The 24,049-nt window shown below is 45.3% G+C and overlaps 2 protein-coding genes across 4 annotated transcripts in view; both read right to left on the reverse strand.

The window, feature by feature from the left end:
* PDE2A (phosphodiesterase 2A) overlaps positions 1-24,049 on the reverse strand; it is a 1,179,840-nt gene that overhangs the window by 536,766 nt on the left and 619,025 nt on the right. The window lies entirely within an intron of this gene.
* Positions 21,948-23,510, reverse strand: LOC146806077 (uncharacterized). The gene has a single exon (XM_085620584.1). The coding sequence runs from the start codon at positions 23,505-23,507 to the stop codon at positions 21,948-21,950; it is 1,560 nt and encodes a 519-aa protein (XP_085476710.1). The 5' UTR covers positions 23,508-23,510.

Here is a 24,049-nt window from a genome sequence, read left to right on the forward strand (position 1 = left end):
TCAGGGTATCCACTAAAAAGGAAGAAAGTAGGTTCAGCAGAAACAAATTAGTCGGCAGAAGAGGTAGGTAAGGCCCTAAGAGGGTGTAACACTTTAAGAGAGAGTGGGTACGCTTGAGAAAGGATGAGGGGACGAGTAGGCGAGGTCAAGATGCAGAATAAGAGACACATACATGAAGGAGGAGAAGCAAATTATCTCCAACACAACCTAAGTGTTGTTGGAACAGGAGGCATTTTTATTTAAGGTCGTCAGAGAGGGCCTGGTACAAAGCGCTGGAGGAAGAGAAACCCAGATTCTGGCAGCATTGCCCTGGAGAATCGTCTTCGTAGCTCCAGCAAAAGGGTTTCTGCCTTACCGAGACCTCATCGCCCATTTGAGATGTTCCGTTTCTTACCTAAGTAGCTGAGAGTAGAAGTGTGGGAGGTTTTGTGGGGGTTACAGACTAACACAGGCTGTGCTCTCACTTCAATTGGCAGCTCTTATTATGTGATAAGGCTGGCGGAACTGTGGTCACATTTCTTGAATCCTCAAGATAAAAGAAGTTGCCGCATGCAGCATCGGTGTAAGGGGAGACGAGGAGAGCTTTCGGAAGGACAGGGAGAAGCGAGATCGTGATCCTATAATCCAATCGAGAGAAGGCAAGGGCTTGAATAAGTCTCTTTAGATCAGGTTGCAGAATAAACTAACAGATATCCCCAAAAAGTTGGTAATGTGCACTTCTGGCCATAGCAAGGATTTGACTTTGAAGGTTCGGTCTGTCATGGAGAACGAAGCCTCGGGATTTACTATTGTCCACTGTAGTCAACAGCCTCGACGGCAACAAGAATCAATCCATGTTTGCACGGGCAACTTGGAACCTTTTTGGCGATGCTGCGCGCGCAACGAAATTCGTTTTATGTATTTTTTTCGTAACTTACCTGCAATCTGCCGTATGCCGCATTTTGCAACCCCCCACCCAGCCCCTCCTCTGCCCCATGTCACCGCCCGGTAAAACGCCCTACACGGGCCGTCGCTGTTATAGTTGTGATTTAAACTACCAAACCCATGAATTTCACCTGTTATAGCCAGATAATACGAATTTAATTAGAACATTGGAATGTCGGGAGCTCCATTGAAGACAATGGAGCGCTCCCTGCTTCTACCGGCTGGTAAAAGCCCGCAGAGCAACATTCCAATGTTTGAACACAGGCCTCTCGGGGCCCCCCTCGGGCTCAAGAGGCCTTTATTTAATTTGTTAGAACATTCTGCCCTTTAGTAGCAGAATGTTCTAATAGCCTTATAGCCCTTCGTAGCTGGGCTATACCTGCCATTAAAGCCCCACTCCCTTGTTAAAGGCCCGAGCCGAACGCTGGAGCGGGCTTTTAATGGCCAGTATAGCCCGCTACGGCGGGCTATAAGGTTATATTAACCCAAAATAATGCAGATGACCCCATAAAAGACTTCATCAATGTTGCAGACATAACATGACATTATTAATCTCATCATTGCTGTACTAATTAACGTACTGTTTACCTAATTCCACATATTTGTACCTTGAGTCCTCCAAAACATCCTTCGTTTGTTACTTGAGTGACCAAGTATCCGTCTTGGCCCAGTGATTTCTACCACCTGGCCACCCGATCCCAGCATGATGACTGTGTGTCTCACCTTATTACCAACTTACCTTTGACTACTTACAGAGGTCTCTGTATCATACACCAGTCATTGTTCCTATTTTAAGGGACCGTTTCTATAATCATTGATCTGGCCCTATACGATTCCGACTTCTGGTACAATACCCAAGTCAATTTGGACTAGCTCACGCCCCCGAGGTGGCTCAGGAATACACCAACCTTTTATTTCATGTGGTCCCGAAAATACTTTTTAATGTGGTTTCCTGATGAAGGCGGCACGCTTGCCGAAACAAGCGTCGATACCTCGAAGAACCAGCGCCACATTTCTGTATTCCATTGCATGTTTGTGTATTTTTCTGTATTAGTGTGGCTTAGTATCTGTATGTGTATACTGTCTCCATATTTTGTGATATCTACTGCATTGTGATGAACATTTCCATGCACATCAGGTGTTGACCAGACTTTCAAAACAAAATTGAGAGCTGTAAAATTATTAATAGCCATCCAATCCCTGGGAGTAGCCATTGATATATTGATTTGCCATTTTTATAAATGTCTGAGTCATTGTTAGGTGAAGTCTAGCCACCTTTTTAAATATTTTGTAAAAATAATAAAATTATATATTTTTATAACTGTTTGGTACATTGAGTTGATTTTCCATCAGTGTTCTAATTGAGGTATGTTCTCACTGTTCTTTGACCTATATGTTGCATATTGATTCTGTATTGCCATTTGCATTTTCCCTGTCCTAGGAACGCTCATTAGTTACAGGGGCTCCTTATTTTTGCATTATGTTTATTTATGTACCTTGATGATATACATGTTTTCAAGGTACGTAGATGTGGAGTTAAGAACAGTAAATCTATACTTGCATATGCGTACTTACTTTCTCGACATTTTGATCATTCATATTTTTGCCACAATATTATGGTATCACAATATTAAAAAATTTATATTCGGAAATACAATTCTTGACAGCGGCAGACGGGGAAGCAGTGAGAGGTTTGCACACATAATACGCGACCCACGCACATGCCTTGGGGTAGAAGGATGCGATAAATGGGATCAAGTAGGAGATTGAGAGAGGGTGGGAAGTTGCTAAGGCTAACCTAAGAGGGGATAACATGCTTTCAGGCCTTTTCTTGGACCGGCAGATGATCGAGAAGAGAGTCTGCGGGCAGGAGCTCTGTGTTTACTTCTACACATAGGGAACCTTGTGCTGTTTGTTCCTGCAATGCAAAGAATGTTTCTGGCTCTGCATGTCAACTACTATCATAATTCATAATTTTTGCTCTTGACCTTTTCCTCCCTGTATTATTTAATCCAAGATTAAAAGCAAAAACTGTGGTTTTGTAATATTATTGCTGCTCCTGAACAGCAATGTAGAATGTGATTATTTACTGCTCCATGCTGCATTGCAGAGTGTACACTATATTCTGTATATCATATAGTGATTTCCGTATTTGTGGTGTGGCTTTATAGGGGCACATAGTCTTTTACTTTCAAATACGATGTCCAACCCTCTACTTGTTTATTATTGATAAAAATCAGAATATGTGGTCATTTACAATATGCCTACATGAAATATGTTTAATTTCCTTTGTGTAAGTTACATAAAATGCCAAAAAAAGACAAAAAATTACACGTTATTATGAGAAATGCTGGTCTGACATATTGTACTATTTGTTTAGTAAAAAATGCATCCTTATTGCCATTTTGGATGCCATGTAAATTTCGTGCTACGCAAATGGTGAAAAATCGCTTGTGATGCGCACAACAGCATTCTGTTTGTTTAGATTGTTCCCTTGCTTTGATAATAGGACTTTTACTCTAATGAAATGACAATTACGCAACATGGGGAAATCTCAGGCATTTCGCACTGCAAGCGTAACTACCAGAATTTACGAGTGATTATGCTGACGTAAATGAAACATCACCCAGGGCCTAATTTAGAGGCCGGTGGGTATGTGCCTAGGCTGCCAGTGTCCCACCTATCTAAAATATTTAAATACATAGGCATACATCGTTCTGATAGAAGTGATTTTGCCAACATGGTGGGGGAACTTTCAAAAGTAATGGATTCAGAATGGACCGCCATGCTGTGGTCCACCTCCCCCTATGGAAGGGTTTGTTTCAGAGAAACAATAAAAGAATGGGCGTGATACGCATGGATTTCTCCCTGTGCGTGGGGACATTTTTCCTGCATATGTCCACCATGCATTGGACAGCAAACCTTGGCAGGGAAATTTTTGTGGGCCTCTAGGCGCGTCAAAGATGGCTGCAATGTGACGAATGGGCCACCCCCAGTAATTTACCATCAATAGAATCAGTAGAGGCTCCATCAGCGGCCTATCAGCGTTAACCCCGCCTCTAAATGGTGAGGGAAACCTCCCTCAATGTAAGGCGGAGCTTCTCTTCTGCCAAACCACAAATACACTCTTATTTCTCTTCTTTGCAAGCCTATGATTTTCATAAAGTTGCGACTTTATTGAGACTCGCAATCTTGCCAAAAAATACCCACAGAAATCTGTGGAACCTACATTTGGGCGACAAGTGGCCCAATCTAGCAGATACTCCACCGGTGGAAAGTCTTCAGATGTGATATTTAATGATTAAGGTGTCAAGGCACAATATCTGGGGTCAAAGTGAATAAAACACTGTAGAGACATTCTCCCTCCTTCATCCATTGAAAATATGAGAGTTTTTTTCGGGAACATTTAATGCTGAATTTGCACCAGCACTTTTTGTCACAAATGTCCTAGTTGTGGCTGAATTGTAAAAGGGTGGGGTGTTTACCTTGCCTGGTAAATGCCAACACCACAGGATGTGGTGTAAACCAGGTGTAGTAAGCACCCCCCAATTCTGGAAATTACTAATTAAACGCAGTATTTAAGGATTTCTGAAGCAAATTCTACATCTATCAGATATGCAGCTTGTATTTACAATCTGAGTTTGAGGCAGAGGGAGTTCAGCAGGGGACATCTGAGGGGGGTGGGGGAATGCTGTAATTACCACAGTACTTTGAATTCTGATCCCTGCACAAATAAGGGATTGAGCAGCTATCAGTATTCACTGGCCCACTCATAATCTGGGTGTCGGTGAGCAATCAGTGCCTGAATTATGGTGGCATGTTTGGCGGCTCATTCGATTTTGCATACATTTTGCCACTGCACAGTTCAGAATTTAGCTGGCACTATAAAAAGCACCAACAATGGGGCATAACATGCAGTGGTGCATCAAAGGAGTCCTGGGCCCTAATAAAGGAACAAATGGACATCTCTTGCGGGTTCTTCTAGTACAAGAGTGCCTTAATTGGGGTACCTTGGGCCCTTTACGCTCCTGGGCCCTGGTGACACTGCACCTGATGCACCAATAATAGCTAAGCCCTGAACACGTACGGGTTTTGGTTCATTCCACACAAAATCCACCTATGCTGTTATATACCCACTATTTTTCCCTCTGTAAATTTTGGAAAATTTGACCAGTCAAATTTTATCTTGGGAAATTGCAGGTGAAAAGACATTGGGAATATGCAGAGTTAAGACTTTGAGGGTGTCCACTCCTGGTCCACCCCAAACGTTCAGCCCTATAAAAATGTCACACTTGTAGGTCTTCGATAATCGATCTTCTATTGCCAGGGCGTGCCACCCTCGATCCTGAGTCTATAACTCATGCATTCTCCTGCAAGCCCTCGGATGGCATTTTTTGGCCACCTGCATGGAACTTTCATTGTGACCCAGGCTCGGAGGAGTGAGAGAGGATCAACACCAGCAGGTCAACCTATCTTTCCCATTTCCATGCCTGCTGTCCCTCCTCGCATCCTGTACTTGGCCTTTGTCTTTGCCCTGGCTGCCCCTTGCCTTTTATTCATGGTAGGATTTTTAACCTTTATTTTGCTCCCTACCGCTTTGCCATATTCATACCTCTTATGCTTAGCAATATAGGTCAAAACATGCAGCTTGGTGGGTTCTTGCAACTGTTACAAGCTGCTGTGTGTAAACTCAGGGTCACACATATGAAATCTTGTAGATGACATATAAACATAACCTAGTATTTTGTGTCTCTCAATGTATTTGACCTCCTTCCACAATTCAGCTCTACAATAATATGTAATACTTTTCCAGCCTGGAACATTAGTTCTCCAAATATATATTGATGAAAAGTAACCCATCCACGGTTAGTCTGGTTATGGCTGCATATCTCCTCAATATAATATATGTCATTCTCTTTCGTTTTATCTCAGTCTCTTTCTCTTTGCCCTCTCTCAAACTTCCCCTGCCCTCTCGCTTTCTTGTTTCTTCTCCTTCACCCTACTTTCTTACCCTCCCGCTTTTAAACTCTCCCACTTTCTTTATCTCTCTCTCAAGCAATCGTCTTTCACTCTCTCCCTTCCCACCTCCCACTGTCTTTTCATCTGTGTGCATGTGCTGAATGTGCTTTTATAGTACTGCAAACGCAAATGCCACCATAAAAAGAAACATTTCCAAAGTCGCACTGTCAAAAGCACTCACTGCAGGGAAAGCGATGAATGTAAACTAAGCCTAGATACGTCCATTATCGTGAAGCTACATGTGTATAGAGAAGTGCTTTAAAAAAAGTGCGTGGGGATTAAGAAATCCCATTTATTCTCAAGAATACTAATTTAGAAGCAGTATCTGGCCAGCACGGGTTTACGCATGAGCTCTCCATTCCTCTACGTCAATTATGCACTTTTGTGACTTCACAGAAGCCTCATTTTATGATTCCTTTTGCTCTGTTACGTCCAGGGTGATGCACCACTGTGCTTGGCACGTTTCGGTCGGGTGTGGCCTATTGTTTAGGGGTGGGCGGAATTTGCGAAAGTGACTTTCGCAAATTATCGCGAAAATGTTAAAAATCTCCGCAAACATGCGGAAATATCGCGAAGATGCGGAAGTTTTTTTCCCGCCCGTTCGCGGTATTTTCTGCGTGGTCGCGGTTCCCCAACTTACCCATGCGGTTGCTCGCGGGCACGGCCATCTTGTTTTCACTCTTCTCGCGGTGCATGATCGCGAGAAGAAAGACGTGATCGCGCGACCAATGACATTACTGCGGGCGCGAACTGTCGCGAGACAGCGCAAATGGCTACCAACAATCCAACATCTCGTGGAGAACGCGACTGGATCGGGAAAACTTGTCGGCGAACGCGGGGATTCAAGTAAGGCGATCGCGCACGCGCGAGAACGTATTATTTTACAGCGCGAGCAAGAAACAAATTATCGCTAAGCTGCGGAATGCGGAAATTTTGACATTTTCGCGCTCACCGCGGAACGCGAAAATGTCAAATTATCGCAATTTCCGCGAGCGGAACGGAAATTTATCCCAGGCCTACTATTGTTACACATTCTTTACGATAGACATGAGGACCCTGATTCCCAAAGGTTTGCATTCGGTTAGTAACACAATGCTAAACCTGTTTTGGGTTTTACAAACCAACACTAATTGGTATCAGCATTGGTTTGTGAAGGAAAGTAACGCAACGCAGTGTGAAACACTGCTTTGCATCAAGAGGGTGGTACATGGGTGGTACATGGGCATTCCTACGCAATGCAGTGTGAAATGCTGCTTTGCATCAAGAGGGTGTTACATGGGCATTCCTATGCAACGCAGTGTGAAACGCTGCTTTGCATCAAGAGGGTGTTACATGGGCATTCCTACGCAATGCAGTGTGAAATGCTGCTTTGCATCAAGAGGGTGTTACATGGGTGGTACATGGGCATTCCTACGCAACGCAGTGTGAAACGCTGCTTTGCATCAAGAGGGTGTTACATGGGTGGTACATGGGCATTCCTACGCAACGCAGTGTGAAATGCTGCTTTGCATCAGGAGGGTGTTACATGGGTGGTACATGGGCATTCCTACGCAACGCAGTGTGAAACGCTGCTTTGCATCAAGAGGGTGTTACATGGGTGGTACATGGGCATTCCTACTCAACGCAGTGTGAAACGCCGCTTTGCATCAAGAGGGTGTTACATGGGTGGTACATGGACATTCCTACGCAACGCAGTGTGAAACGCCGCTTTGCATCAAGGGGGTGTTACATGGGTGGTACATGGGCATTCCTACGCAACGCAGTGTGAAACACTGCTTTGCATCAAGAGGGTGTTACAAGGGTGGTACATGGGCATTCCTACGCAACGCAGTGTGAAATGCTGCTTTGCATCAAGATGGTGTTACATGGGTGGTACATGGGCATTCCTATGCAACTACCCATGCTTTTTTATGCTATACCCTATTCACTAACATTGGTAGAAAGGGATTAGCTCCAAAAATTAACACCACCGAAAAGCAGGCATTAAACGGAGAAATGTTTTGATTTCTCCGTGCTTTTCCGACTTTGCATGTGTGCTGCACTGTACAGCACACATACAAGGTAGGAACAGCTTTTAAACTTGTCTAGGAATAGTATTGTGTACAGGAAGGGTAACCTTCCTGTACAAAACCTACACTAGACTCAGGCACGCCCCTTAACACTATGGCACTATGGTGTGTTCCTGGTGCACTGCAGGTGAAATCAGCGCTGGCGCTAGGGAAAGGGGAGGAGATAACCATATCTCTGTGCATATGGCGCTCTGCTGCTCTCTTCCTGTCACACAACGCAGCATAGCCTCTTTGAAGGATGCGCTGCGTTGCCTGACACCTACGAGAATCTGGGCCAGTGTGTGCTTTGGCTTCACTCAGAGGGTTACTCTCTCTCTCACTTCATACCATTGGCTGTTTGGTGTATCATGCAGCCTCCTAACGAGTGCTTGCTTTGAAAAGCAAAAGGGCCTATTTTCCATCACAAAACCACACTATGTTATAGATGCACCCCAAATAGAAAACAATTGTTGGTGCTTTGTGTTTTCAGTGCTGCTTTGATGTTTTAATCAGGACTCAAAATGCGAGATAACCTATTGGCTTTGCCAATGCTTATTCTTTCTTCTGATCCTAAATCTTTTTTCGGGACATCCTCTATCCCTAAATGTTGCTGAGAGTAATGTTTTTAGTTCGAATTTTACCTGATGGCAGTGGCTGAAGTTTGAGTCATTGTGGGTCAAGAAGAGAACTGGAAAGTGGGTGTTTGTATGTTTGGCTGAGACACTCAGCAGTAAACTTGAAATAAATGCTGCCCTTGTAAGATAGAAGGGCAATGTGCAAATCTGTCCCTTCATGATATCAACTTGGAGTTCTAACACTGAGGGAACAAAAGCTGATCCTCCGGCTTAAAATGAGCTCACACTTTCAATGAAAATGCATTTATTAGGATCAGCAATTTAAAAATAAATGCCATTAAAATAAGAAAATCTGCATTTGCTTAATTAGCTTGAGTAACTTTGGGTGCTATGAGGGTATTATAACACTCCACCACCTGAGGGTAGAATGTTCTAAATTACAGAGGGAGAAACAGAAAGGCACACATTGTAATGTTGGAGCAGCAGGCGTATACCAGTCATTATAAGCCACGCATCACTTCGTTGTCTTCAATGGAGCGCTCAACATTCCAATGTTCTAATTAAATTAAATATTTGCAAAAACTGTACCTGCTTGCTGCAATGCGTTTTCCCCATCCTGTGCAAAGCTTTGACTTTGTAAATGCAGCGTACGTTCAAAAGGAGTGCGGGGAGCTACGGGGTAGGCTAGAGAGGAAAGAGACTATAGGGGCATTTAACAATCTATCCATTCACACAGGAAATGCTGCTTCATAGAGTTAGAAGGGTCTGTATAAATCATTACTGAGTGGACATAGATGCCTTTAACCTCCATTACAAGAAGCCACTCTCTCCTCAAATAGACAGAACCTGCGTCAGCGGCTGCGGGCCCTAATGCTCAGGAAACAATTGGGAAATAATGCGGAAAAAAGGATGACTATACCCAACCGAGGAGGAGATGGAAATAGGATGGTTCGTCAAACTGAAGAGAGTAAAGGACCCATGCACAATGACTGGTGTACTGAGCAGCAAAAGGAGCCCAAAACTGTGGAGTAACACAAAATGATGGGGCCCCTGCAGGATGTGATGATGGGCCCCTAAGACTCCCAAATCTCACAGATATTGATTGTCTTGGGCTCAATGGGGGCCCAGTAAGGTGTAGGGGCGTATAAAGGGTTGGGGGCCCGCGCACTGCGGGGGCCTACATTACGACTCTGGCCTATAAAGCTTACAGCACAATATTGACAAAACAAACACATCACAGCATCCAGTATATAGCACTATCTTGAGCACCTAGAATATGAGTGTGGCTGGTTAGGACCTAGAGGTGTCTCTGCTCCAGATGTCAAATATATCACAGATCTCGGGGCTGACCTTTCTAGGAATGATTGTGCTGGGTCTCCCAATTGAGGACACTTATTCTTTGCATTCAAGAGGATATACCAGCTCCCCGGAGATGCGAAACAAGCATTATTGACAAGACGGGGCCAACATGACCCTCCTACTCATCTGCACTTGCTTCAGCAGTTCTAGAGCCCTCTAGCACATGAGAAGCTGGATTACAATGTGATAAGATTGACAAAGGGACCAGTTTCATCGAACATGGAAGCCCGTTCTCAAGTAACGCAATCTCTGGCCTTGTAGATGATGCTCTTTTCCCCAGATTTGGGAAGACCCCTGTTGATTCACAGTGAGGAGAATGATCAATCACACATTTTGATCTCTAGCCAGATGGTGAAATGAGGGTGAGGTCCAGGTGGTGAGGTTGGTGAGTTCTGTTTTTGCGGTTTGTAGATAATGGGAATGTCCACCTTCTGTACAGTATTACTGCTTTAAAAGACCTCAATCAAAGTTGATTGAAATCTAAAGTGACCTACGTACAAGGACATTTCTTGTACGAGTTTGCCTGGTCCAGGATCCTCTAATTCCAAGCAGCATTACTGATAACTCTGGGGTTCAGGGAGAGAAGAGAATTTAGAGACCCTTTCTGGAGATTCCTTACATCTGAGAGCCCAGCCTGGTCTGCACATGGCTTGGCATAGGGCAGCAGCATGCATAAATGCTTTGGGTCTCTACCCCACACCCCCCCCTTAGTTTTTCTTTCTCTCCCACTTTTATCACCTCCCCACATCTTTCCTCCCTGTCCTCCATGGACTGCCTCATTCAGGGCTTGCAAATTCTTAAGTAGGCGGGGTGAGTATCTGTTCTTATATATACACAGTTGTCTAAAATTGGAAAAACATCCCAGCCCAATGGTAGCAGCGAAAGTTTACAAATTCTCCCTGATTATGTCATTAATTGAATGCCGGCCTCGCCATCACCAGTACCTGCTTCAGGATGTGTCCGAGAGGGACACCTTTAAGGAGATAATGGTGATCTGGAAGGCTGCACCCTTCCATGAAACATCAGTAGATGCAGCCGCGACCCCTGCAGGGATGAGCGGTGGGAAGGTTTGGGGAGGGGGATTCGACAGATGACCACGAGGGAAAATTAAATAATTCATGAATTTTCCCTTGTGGTCGTATGTTGAAATCTCCCCCCACCTGACCCCACCGCGCTTACCTGCACGGGCCGCGGCTGAGTAGATGTTGAGGAAGGCAACACAGGTCTGGGTGGCGGGCAAGCAATGCACAGTGGGCGGGGTGGCACTTTTTTCAGTCTAGGAAAGTGAGATAGACTTAGGCGAGGGACAAGGCGGAGAGGGGGAGATAAGTGCTGCCACCATCCATATTGCCTTGTGTGTGCACCCCCTCTTTAGTTTTTAAACTACGACTAGCAATCAGAGTTGTGAATCACTAGGCCTACCAACCTCAGACACCGCTATTGTGGAGATGCCACCGCCGCGTCTACCCGTAGTGCTTTGGTGCAGGTCTCCCTTGCGCGGGGGCATGAGGCTGGTACTCATTCCTTCGCTGTCTGCCTGGATACCTTCCTGCAGACTTATGCTTTCAGCTTTTGGAATGATCGAGCTGGGCCCAAACCCGCAAACAAATGTATGCACAACAAATTCTATTTAAACAAAGACTGAATCAAGGCCTAAACATCCTTTTATCTAGGGTGTGCGAAATTGTGAATTTTTTAGCGAAATGCTGCAAAACTCAATTAAATTTCGATGCACATACCTGTGAATTCGCTTGGGTGGGGTCAAATTTGGTTTGCGGGTATGGCCGCATGAAATGTTCACACAAGGGCATAATCACATAAAAAAGTCAGGCGATTAATTTCCTGCTTGAAACAGTCTTGCTCAGCAAAAAAGTTACACGAAATTTGTATTGAAAATGTCTACTAATTTGCGAATTTCGTGTCAAGTGAAATTCACAAACTTTGCAAAGCATATTTAAGTTTTACACAGGGCTAGTGCCTTTCATTCAAGCATAAGGAACTCCAATTAAAATATGAAAATGAAAACATTAAAATGTGTAATAATTAGAAGCCTGAAGCTCATGCAGGTGTTTGATTAAGTACTTAAAAAGTGTGTTTTGCGTCCCATTGTGTTGACAGAATAGACAGCGCAACGTCTCCTGTTTGGGTCTGCTCAGCTGTCGCCACTTCCTCTGCTTATTAAAAGTGCATTGTTAGTTTTAAATTGGGAAGACACAACATTAATTTGTATTTCTTTTGCTTCCTTCGCAGATGGAATCCAGCTGCCTCCTGTTTTCCTGCTTGTGTGCATGCCTCTCACCCAAATGTAATCATTTCGAAGTGAAAAAGAGTTAGCAACGTTACTACAGCAACTTCCTCTTCTGAAAATCCTGCATCATGTGGCTTTCACTCACGTGACTAGGTGCAGCACACACAAAACAAACATCCTTGGCAAAATCAAACTGGTTTTATGTGCACTTTAACCAAGATGAACCATCATCAAAGTAGATATTTTACAAATCTCTGCTAACCATGAACAACATTTAATGGAGATCCCAGAACCGCAGACAAAGCAGAATGGGGCCCTGCTAATGGCAGAAGGTTTTATTAAACTGCTGATAGAATAACGTGGCATACCATAGCATAATGGAACATAACATAACTCGATTACATAATCATGTCATAGTCATGCTAAGCCTGGGGGAGACGTGTCAATATTTATGTTCTGGTTTCTACATAGATGACAATTAGTCCTGGGTGAAATAAAATTTACGCCGGCGTAATTCGTATATTTTTTAAACATTTTGCAATATGTTTGTTATGTGAGATGCTCAAAATATAAGGTTTGAATTGGATGTCAGATGCAAAGCCATCTAACAGTCTGTTGGAGGCTTTCTGCCCGACATGAAGGGTTTTCCTCCGACTGAAGTCTTATGATGGCGGTGGTCGGAGCGAAACACACGGGGGGATTTCGCTCCTCTTCCGACGGGCTCACAGATTGCAATTGTAATCCCTTGAATGACTGCGGAACCAGCCTTGGCTCCGCCGTCGGGATTAAAATGTTGGTTTCCGACAGCCTTTCCATGTCGGCCTTTTCGACATGGAAAGGCTGTTGGAAAGTGACTTTGGAGCCCCTTATAGGGCCCTATCCCCCCTAGACCTCTGCTATGGAGCCATAGGTGTCCCCCTAAACATCCCTACAAGGGTGTGGCAGCTACCGCATGGTGCCAGACACACGGTGCAGGGATGTGTTCAAACATTCCTTTTTCAATGGAAGCTTGTGCGATGCAGCAGGCCTTTTCTGCCCGTTGCAAAACCTTCCATTGAAAAATGGATGTTTGTAGCTGCCCTACGGGCGATCGCATCTCAATACAGTGGTCAAAACTGCCAACCTAAAGTCGGGCACTTCCAAACCGCCCAAGATCATAATGAGTCCCAAAGTCAATATGCGACGTCACATATTTACGCACCATTTGCTGTAAAATTTACAGTGAATGCTCCATTTGCAGTAAACATTTACCAGGAACGCATGAGATCAAAAGAACACAAGCTGCTGTTGTACACAGTTCTTTGGTGTTTTGAATAGAAATCTTGCATCAAAAACTGATGCAAAAACTCAATTTGTGCTAAAATATAGCTCTAAATGACTGAATTGCATTTGACATAATTTTGGAGAAATTTCAAGACAACTACTCAAATTTAGCACACCCCTAACAATATAACTACTATTGTGAGTGGAGCAATTGGACTGGTCCCACAGCAGACATTACCTCAAGCAACCTCTTCCATCTCTGGCTCCCACTCCCACCTTCACTCTGTGGCTGCCACTCCCACCTTCACTCCGTGGCTGCCACTCCTACCTTCACTCTGCCATTCCCACCTTCACTCTGTGGCTGTCACTTCCACCTTCACACTGCCACTCCCACCTTCACTCTGTGGCTGCCACTCCCACCTACACTCTGCCACTCCCATCTTCACTCTGTGGCTGCCACTCCCATTTCACTCTGTGGCTGCCACTCCCACCTTCACCATGCCACTCCCACCATCACTCTGTGGCTACCACTCCCACCTTCGCTCTGCCACTCCCATTTCACTATGTGGCTGCCACTCCCACCTTCACACTGCCACTCCCACCTTCACTCTGTGGCTGCCATTCCCACCTTCGCTCTGCCACTCCTATCTTCACTCTGTGGCTGCCACTCCCACCTTCACCCTGTGGCGGCCACTTCCATTTCACTCTGTGGCTGCCACTCCTACCTTCACTCTGCCATTCCCACCTTCACTCTGTGACTGCCATTCCCACCTTCACTCTATGACTGCCATTCCCACCTTCACTCTGTGACTGCCATTCCCACCTTCATTCTGTGGCTGTCACTCCCACCTTCAATCTGCCATTCCCACCTTCGCTCTGTGACTACCATTCCCACCTATCCCTCCGTGGCTGCCACTCCCTACTTCACTCTGTGGCTGCCACTCCAACCTTCACTGTGCCATTCCCACCTTCACTCTGTGACTGCCATTCCCACCTTCACTCTGTGGCTGCCACTCCCACCTTCACTCTGCCACTCCCACCTTCACTCTGCCATTCCCACCTTCACTCTGTGACTGCCTTTCCCACCTTCACTCTGTGGCTGCCACTCCCACCTTCACTCTGCCACTCCACCTTCACTCTGCCACTCCCACCTTCACTCTGCCATTCCCACCTTCACTCTGTGACTGCCATTCCCACCTTCACTCTGTGACTGCCATTTCCACCTTCATTCTGTGGCTGTCACTCCCACCTTCAATCTGCCATTCCCACCTTTGCTCTGTGACTACCATTCCCACCTATCCCTCTGTGGCTGCCACTCCCACCTTCACTCTGTGGCTGCCACTCCCACCTTCACTCCGTGGCTGCCACTCCTATCTTCACTCTGCCATTCCCACCTTCACTCTGTGGCTGTCACTCCCACCTACACTCTGCCACTCCCATCTTCACTCTGTGGCTGCCACTCCCATTTCACTCTGTGGCTGCCACTCCCACCTTCACACTGCCACTCCCACCATCACTCTGTGGCTACCACTCCCACCTTCGCTCTGCCACTCCCATTTCACTATGTGGCTGCCACTCCCACCTTCACACTGCCACTCCCACCTTCACTCTGTGGCTGCCATTCCCACCTTCGCTCTGCCACTCCTATCTTCACTCTGTGGCTGCCACTTCCATTTCACTCTGTGGCTGCCACTCCTACCTTCACTCTGCCATTCCCACCTTCACTCTGTGACTGCCATTCCCACCTTCACTCTGTGACTGCCATTCCCACCTTCATTCTGTGGCTGTCACTCCCACCTTCAATCTGCCATTCCCACCTTCGCTCTGTGACTACCATTCCCACCTATCCCTCTGTGGCTGCCACTCCGACCTTCACTCTGTGGCTGCCACTCCCACCTTCACTCTGTGGCTGCCACTCCCACCTTCACTCTGCCATTCCCACCTTCACTCTGTGACTGCCATTCCCACCTTCACTCTGTGGCTGCCACTCCCACCTTCACTCTGCCACTCCCACCTTCACTCTGCCATTCCCACCTTCACTCTGTGACTGCCTTTCCCACCTTCACTCTGTGGCTGCCACTCCCACCTTCAATCTGCCACTCCCACCTTCACTCTGCCATTCCCACCTTCACTCTGTGACTGCCATTCCCACCTTCACTCTGTGACTGCCATTCCCACCTTCACTCTGTGACTGCCATTGCCAACTATCCCTCTGTGGCTGCCACTCCCACCTTCGCTCTGCCAGTCTAGTCCTTCAATCACCTGGTATATTGTGACAGAATCGAAACTCTAGGATTAATGTTTAACTCGCACGTTGCTTCTCTTTTGGCTGAAAGTTGATTTAATGTCCTTTCATGTAATGATTTTCCAAACAGACTCTTTATAAAATGCACTAGGGCTTTCAGCCTTCTGGCGCTGTGGGCCAGTAAAAGTAAGTGTTTATTTGTTCGAAACCATTTTGTTCAACTGCAGTGTGTTTTACAGGGCAACAGCTTTACCGCTGAAAAATATTTGATCATGGACAAAGCCGCCCCATATTAAAATATGAGGAGGCCATAAAAATCATATAAATCAACCAGAGCCACCAGGAACAACAACTTTTTTATATGTCTAATGTGGGGAAATGAATGATCGGTCAAACTGAGTTTTTAGGCATAATTTTCTAAACATTTCTTTATAACCTCTTCTCATTGTGAATTTTTCAAACCCTCTCAATTATCATTAAACTATAAAAAAGGAGTATTAAAGTCTGTCTGGTGTGGCAATAAGAAGGATAATAAATTATTCAAATGATTAAAAGATTAACAGGCAAATAAACAAGCATTGACAAGGCTAAAAAGGTCTCATCCATGAATTCTATTGGATTTCCAATGGTTTTTTTTTCTGGCTGGCCACTCTGTGTGCAAGTGCAGCAGCCATCTTGTAAAGATTTTTCTAACAGCAGAAGGAAAATCTATCGAAGATGGCCACTGTGCATGCAAGTCCACGGTGACTTTCTATGAATACGTTTTCTTATGCTTTAAGAAACATCATTACAACATGGCCTACCAACGTGTGCACACAAGTGCAATGAATATTTTCCACACTCATTAGTCATTTTTAGAATTTATATTTAATTTACCATTCCAAGATGGCGGATGGCCATTTTGGAATGGTAAATCAAAATTAAAGTGTGTGTAGAATGCAATGTAAAACTGAGCAAGTGTGTGAACTAGGCTAGGCCCATGCAAAAATAGTTAGAAGAACAATGAAGCTGATGGTTCTCGCAAAAGGTATAAATAAATATTTAAAAAACAAATGGGTGGGGAAGAGAGAGCAGAATGTGATGCACACTCATAGAGTGCTCAAAGCAAAATAAAAAGAATAAAACCCTTCCAATGAAAACATGGTGAGAATTAAATACTCCATGCTCAGATTAAAGCAAGACTTTTCATAGCAGGACACAGTTTACTTTTAAAGCCCCAAAACTATGACATTAAAATTTAATTTACATCCAGCTTCCCCTTTTTATGACAACATTCATTTAATGCCCTTTCATTTAATGTGCTCAAAACAAGCTATTAAAACATGCACTGTAGCTCTCGCCCTTCTGGTGGTTTGGGCCTATAAAAGTGATGGTTTATTTGTTCGAATCCATTTTGCTGGACTGCCATGTGTCTGACAGGGTAACAGATGGACAGCACGCGCACTCTTTTACCTTTGAAAAATATTTGATCATGGGTAGGCCGCGCCATATTAAATTTCTGGTACACCTAATTATAGTCGAATTCAATAACAACAGCGGCTGTAAGAAAGCCAAGCTCAAGTAACTAGATATATTTTTTCTCTTGAAAGTGTTTGGGAAAATTAACGTTTACTCAAACTGAGTTTTATCCATCTTTTTGTAGAAATGTCTTTAGTAGCAACCCGTTTTCATTGTGATGTTTTTTAAAGTGCCTTAATTATCATTAAACTATAAAAAGAGTATTGAAGACTATGAGATGTGGCAATAAATGATTAACAATTTATACAAATTGTTAACAGATAAATGGACAAGCATTGGCAACGCCTAAAGGTCTCACCCATGAAAGTTATTGACTTTGCCACATGCTTTTTATTCCCATGCTTGGCTACGGTGCATGTGCAGAGGCCATCTTGAAAAAAGTTTTGTTAAAGCAAAACAAAAATTATAAAAAATGGACACTGCATGCACAAAGGGGCCATTTTTTAATGTTTTTTCTTTTACTTTAAGAAAACTAATTACAACTTGTGCAGCACGCATGAATACACAAGAACAGTGATTTTTATTTTTTTTTGCATCCGTGTCCGCCATCTTTATTTTTAGTTCACCGTTCGAAGATGGTGGACTCTCCACTTTGAACCGTAAATAAAAAATAAAGTATGCGTGGGAGGTTGTGCAAACTGGGGCATGCGGGTGACCTGGTAGTACTGTGCAGCTGCCGGGCCCTTGCAAAAGTAATTTGTAAAAAAAGGAAGGTAGTAGGGCAGGGTAAGGGGTAGATCAGCAAATGGAGGTGAGTCAGTAACAGTGTACAGCTAATGTATCCTCACAGAATTTACAAATAAATAAATGAATAAATAACAAAACAAAGTGGCTGGGAGAAAAGCAATGCACGCCCATATAGTATTGAAAGCAAACTAAAACAAGCATTGGCAAAGCCAATAGATTTGGCCTTAGACACCAGCCTTTCAGGTTTCACAATTCTTGTTTTGTAGTCCCAGGAACTACTTTGTGTGTGAATGTGCTCTTTTTGAAAGCACAGAATGATGTCACACACAGTGAAGTTTGCCATTGGCTGCAGTGTGGTGACCAATTGCCCCATTCTGGATGGTATTGCAGGCGGAAGAAAAATGTGAATGACACAACAACAGACCAATGGATGAAGAGGGCTGGACGAAGGCCCTGAAAGTAAGTATATAATACATATAATTCCAATCAACTCCTAATATACTTTTAGAGACTCAAAAATCTGCTATTAATGCTAAAATTACATAGTTCTTCACCTTTTGATGGCAACATGAATTTAATGCCCTTATATTTAATGTGTTCAAAACAAACTCTTTAAAATCCACTGTAGCTCTTGGTGTTTTGCCGTTTGGGCTTATTAAAGTAGTTGAAAATGTGTTTGTAACTATTTGGTTCAGCTGCAATGAGTTTTACAGGGCAACAGGTGGGAAGCATCCACGCTCATTTACCTTTGACAGTGGTCAAGGCCGCACCATACCGGATTAACTCATTTTAGACAAATGGAACGGCAGAAACAGAAGATGTAACAGAGAAGGCACAATGAAACTACAACCAGCGGCGGTCAGCACGGATCGGAGGAAGGGAGGCGGAGGGAGGGGGTGGGAGGATGCAGGGGAAGCAGGCAGCAAAAAATCAAATACAAAATTTACCTTCCCGCCACTTCCTCTCCTCCGTAGTCCTCCCTCGCTGACCTGGACAACAGGAAGCACGCCCAGGCTCCCAGTCAGCCGATCACAACGATGCCTTAGCAGCGTTGTGATTAGTCTGAGTGCTGTGTTTCGGGGCACAGACGCTGACTGGGAGCCTGACTGTAATGCAGCCTGCATGGAGAACATGCAAGTGCTCAATAATTTTTGGGTTGCCCGAGAGGGCTGGCCAAGCAGTCATTGCGCACTTAGAAGGGTGCTACCAATGCTTCCCTGCCCCCGCCCCCTCACGCAAAAAAAAATGACAGTAAGGAGAGTTATTATCATTTAATTTTCTCTTTATTTCACTGCTAAAAAGCAATGGGGCGACGCTCCTCAGCCTGAGCGCAGGACCACCACTGACTACAACTTTTTTTAACTGTTTGGGAAAACACATGATTGCTCAAACTGAGTTTTTAGGCATTTTTTAATACATTTCTTTAGTTGCCTCTCCTTATTATTGTGAATTCTTTTTAATTGGCTGTATTATCATTAAATTGCAAAAGGAGTATTGAAACCTATGAAAGTCGCAAATACTATGGACAATAAATTATTGAAAAAGCTTAACAGTTATTAACAGATATCTGAATAAGCATTGGCAAAGCCAAAAGAGTCTCATCTATGCAAATGCGTTTGCCCTCCTCTAGATCACTCCTGTGCGTGCAGGCACAGAAGCCACCTTGTAAAGCAGAAAAAAATTCACTCAAAGATGGCCACCCTGTATGCATGTGCAAACTGGCCATCGTTGAATGTTTTCTTTTTTTTTTTTTGCTTTAAGAACAAACATGATGGCTGCCATCTCTGTGCACAGAACCAGTATGGTTTTTTTGTATACATTTTGCCACAAGATTTCTATCCCAGTGCAGTATCTGTGCAGTTGTCACACTGTGGACTCACTGTTCTAATTCTTAAAGATGTCGATCTCAGGGCAGTATCTGTGCAAATGTCACACCGTGTACTCACTGTTCTAATTCTAAAAGATGTCTAGCTCAAGGGAATATCTGTGCAGATGTCACACCGTGAACTCATGGTTCTAATTCTAAAAGATGCCTATCGCAGTGACGTGTCTGTGCAGATCTCACACCGTGGACTCACGGTTCTAATTCGAAAAGATGTCTGTCTGAGGGCCATATCAGTGCAGATGTCACACAGGGGACTCACGGTTCACATGCTAAAAGATATCTATCTCAGTGCAGTATCTGGGCAGATGTCACACCGTGGACGCACGGTTCTAATGCTAAAAGATATCTATCTCAGTGCAGTATCTGGGCAGATGTCACACGGTGAACTCATAGTTCTAATTCTAAAGGATTTCTATCTCAGGGCAGTAACTGTGCAGATGTCACACCATGTATTCACTGTTCTAATTTTAAAAGATGTCTATCTCAGTGGAGTATCTGGGCAGATGTCACACAGTGGACGCACGGTTCTAATTCTTAAAGATGTCTATCTCAGGGCAGTATCTGGGCAGATGTCACACGGTAGACTCACGGTTCTAATTCTAAAAGATGTCTGTCTAGGTGCAGTATTTGTGCAGATGTCACACGGTGGACTCACGGTTCTAATTCTAAAAGATGCCTGTCTAGGTGCAGTATTTGTGCAGATGTCACACGGTGGACTCACGGTTCTAATTCTAAAAGATGCCTGTGTAGGCGCAGTATCTGGGCAGATGTCACACGGTGGAATCACGGTTCTAATTCTAAAAGATGCCTGTGTAGGCACAGTATCTGTGCATATGTCACACGGTGGACTCACGGTTCTAATTCTAAAAGATGCCTGTGTAGGTGCATTATCTGTGCAGATGTCGCACGGTGGACTCATGGTTCTAATTCTAAAAGATGCCTGTCTAGGTGCAGTATCTGTGCAGATGTCGCACGGTGGAGTCACGGTTCTAATTCTGAAAGATGCCTGTGTAGGTGCAGTATCTGTGCAGATGTCGCACGGTGGACTCACGGTTCTAATTCTAAAAGATGCCTGTGTAGGTGCATTATCTGTGCAGATGTCGCACGGTGGACTCACGGTTCAAATTCTAAAAGATGCCTGTCTAGGCGCAGTATCTGTGCAGATGTCGCACGGTGGACTCACGGTTCTTATTCTAAAACATGCCTGTCTAGGCGCAGTATCTGTGCAGATGTCACACGGTGGACTCACGGTTCTAATTCTAAAAGATGCCTGTCTAGGCGCAGTATCTGTGTTAAATATGGTAGTGGCAGTTGCAGTTGATAACCTTTCAAGTATTGCCCGGCGGTAATCGCCTCTTATACCACTCAAAAATTAACCAACAAAGAGGCAGGCGCCGGAGACTGGAAGGCAGGAAGCAAAGTTTTTATTCCGTCGGAGTAGAACACATCAGATCGGACAGCAAGGTATCGTCACGAGGTGCTCTAACTGCATCTCTGAGACCTGGTCTCTTATACACACGTTTATGACTTTATTGCAGGTTTATCATACATGGCACATTCTTGAGATCGCTTTGATACATGAAAGAACATCCTCAGAATCCCCGGGTCAGATCCGCTCCCACACATAGCTACAGTAGAAGTCCCCACCCCACCCACAGTAGGAGATGGCTATCACACAGCTGGACATTCCGCCAATTCCCGGGGGTGTGTGTCGGGTCTCAGGGGGTGGGGGGCCTTGATCTACTGTAATCCCTTTGATGTGGGGTGTTTCCCTTACAGCAGGGGCAATAAACTGCATCCGTAGGGCTAGGTGATGGCCTGGGATCGGTTCGGACAATCGGGCGCAGAGGAAGGGGGTTATCAAAGAGATGTATGACCATGTATGGGATGTCGGTCAGGCGTGGGATGTGGTTCCATGGCAGGGTCGCGCAGAAGGAGAGGGTTTATGGCCCATGTATGAGAGAGCGGGGGTGGCCGGCGCGCGGGGGGATATTCACAGCGCCAGGGGAATGCGCCGGCGATCGGCAATGAGCAGGGAGAGAGACCAGAGTGCCTAAAATAGCTGCCGTGCATTTTTCTGTGTGTCGCGCTGGGGAGAGACAAGATGGCGCAGATAATGTTCAGTTACGAGCTACATTTCCACAGTCCTCCCTTTTAACATATCTCGCCAGCTTGTTTAGTTCGGATCTATCCCCATAATGCCACGAACTTCTACCTCGTATAAAGCTTTCATATGTTCTGCTTCAAAGTTCAGAGTCTTAGGGCAGATGCAGTTTATGAAGAGCGAACATAAGGGTGGCAAACACTGAATCCCTAGGCAACATCCACATAGGATCACAATTGGTATTAGGATAAACGTAAACAACCTCCACCCCCAACTTTTAATAGTGTCCCAAAACCAACTCCCAAGCGTCCATCCTTCTTGCTCCTGATGAACCTCTGCGGAAAGTCTGTGGAGGTGTTCAATCGCCTTGTAGACTGAGGGTGAGTTATCCGGTACGTAGGTACAACAGCTGGACCCAATGATGCGGCATGCTCCCCCACGATCAGCCAGAACCACGTCTAGAACGAGGCGGTTCTGAAGAGCTACCAGGTGGACGGCCTGAAGCTCAGCGGTGTTGTTGGTGAGGATGCCGGCTGTAATGTTCATTGTGGTTTCGACTGCCTGGGTCAGATGCCGGATGGCACGGCTGTTTGCCATTGGACCCCACAGTGGAACAAGTCCCTTTACTGCATCCAAGAACTGTGCTCCAGTGGAGTCGGCTGGTACAATGTCCTTTGCACGTTTCTGCCGGTGATGGTTTGCTGGAGCCACATATGTTGGAGGAAGGATAAAAGCGATGTAGCAGGTGCCTCCCCACCCTTTCGGAAGCCAGGTGTAGGCCTTAGTACCACAGACGAAGTACATATTTGGGGAGGTAACAAAGGAGGGTGGGTCAACTGAGTCCAATGTTCGGGTGATGAGACAGGAACTGTGGCCCACCAGCTGCGTTCCCAGACCTTCGATACACACAAGACCTGTGATGTTGATGACGGATAGGGCCACCGTCAGGGTGGCGGCCGTTCGTTTCCGGAGGTAAGAGAAGGTGGGTCTGGCTGGGTTGTTGAACACCTGCATTTCAACTCGCTCTTTGGCAGGGATGTCCATATGAAAGGAAGTGTTTGATTTCAAAGGACAGAAGGGAGCAGAAGTTTTTCCAGTTCTGTTCAGCCAGAACCCATGGTAGAAGTGTGACATTGTTTTGCCGGAAGTAGCATTGTCCTTGTAGCTTTCTTGCAGGAGGATTAGCCAAGCGAGGCAAGAGCCATGGACAGAGAAGGGTGAAGGGATGAAAGGGATAGAATGTCCAGTGGCATGTGGCAGCAGTCCACAGATCCAGCAGTTGGTTGCATTGGCGGCAAGATTTTGTTGGTGGAGCAACTGTACAAAAGAGTTATTCCAGAACTCCTTACGCCTTTCTCGGAGTTGGGGTGAAAGTGAGATCAGATGGTGTTCTTTCATGGTGGTAGGTTGGACAGTGGTCAACAATGTCTCATGAGCGGGTGCACTCTCTTCCACGATCCAGAAGGTGATCATGAGGAGAAGGCAAAAGAGTAGGGTAATAAAAAGCGCGATAGTCTTTGAGCTGTGCATTTTGTCAGTCTTTGGGTTTTTGTAGTGGGTATTCAGACGTCCGGTTGCTTCCATCATCTTCATGTCGGTTGCTTCCATCATCTTCATGTCGGGCGCTTCCATCACCTTCAAGGGACTCGGTAGCGGGCAGAAACACAGACTTTGTTTACTTTCTCTTCTGGAGGCCTTTGAGGTGATTAGGCTCCCAGTTCGAGATTTCAACTTAGTTTGTGGTCTGTTTAGCCGAAGTTCCCTCCTTTCGTCGCAGGTTATACCCTTCTTTGGACGGGACAGTGGGATCGGGACATTTCATTAATTCAAGTGTCTCTGTATCCGGGTAGCAGCTCAGGGATGGTCGGTCTTCGTCCAGGAGTTCTTCTTGGCCGGCGATGTTGTCGGTTGTCGTCAGGGTCGGTGATACCTTTTTGCAATGATGTGCGTGCAGCCAATTGCGCTTCCCCTCCACTCGAAGAGCTGTTCGGGTGGTGATCAGGACTTGCAGGGGGCCCGTCCACCGGGGCTCCAGACTCCTTGCACGCTGGAAATTACGCACTAGGATGAAATCTCCCGGTTGGATATCGTGTCCGGGGCCCCTGGAAGCATCGGGAATGGCTTGCAGCACCTGCTGATGGATAACAGACAATGTTTTAGTTAGGTTGTACAAA

Source organism: Triturus cristatus, chromosome 8, assembly GCF_964204655.1.
Source record: "Triturus cristatus chromosome 8, aTriCri1.1, whole genome shotgun sequence".
In the NCBI taxonomy this organism is placed as follows: domain Eukaryota; kingdom Metazoa; phylum Chordata; class Amphibia; order Caudata; family Salamandridae; genus Triturus; species Triturus cristatus.

Excerpts from the sequence above, each read along its gene's own strand:
- LOC146806077 (XM_085620584.1), bottom strand. The coding sequence starts at position 23,507 with ATGGAAGCGCCCGACATGAAGATGATGGAAGCAACCGACATGAAGATG.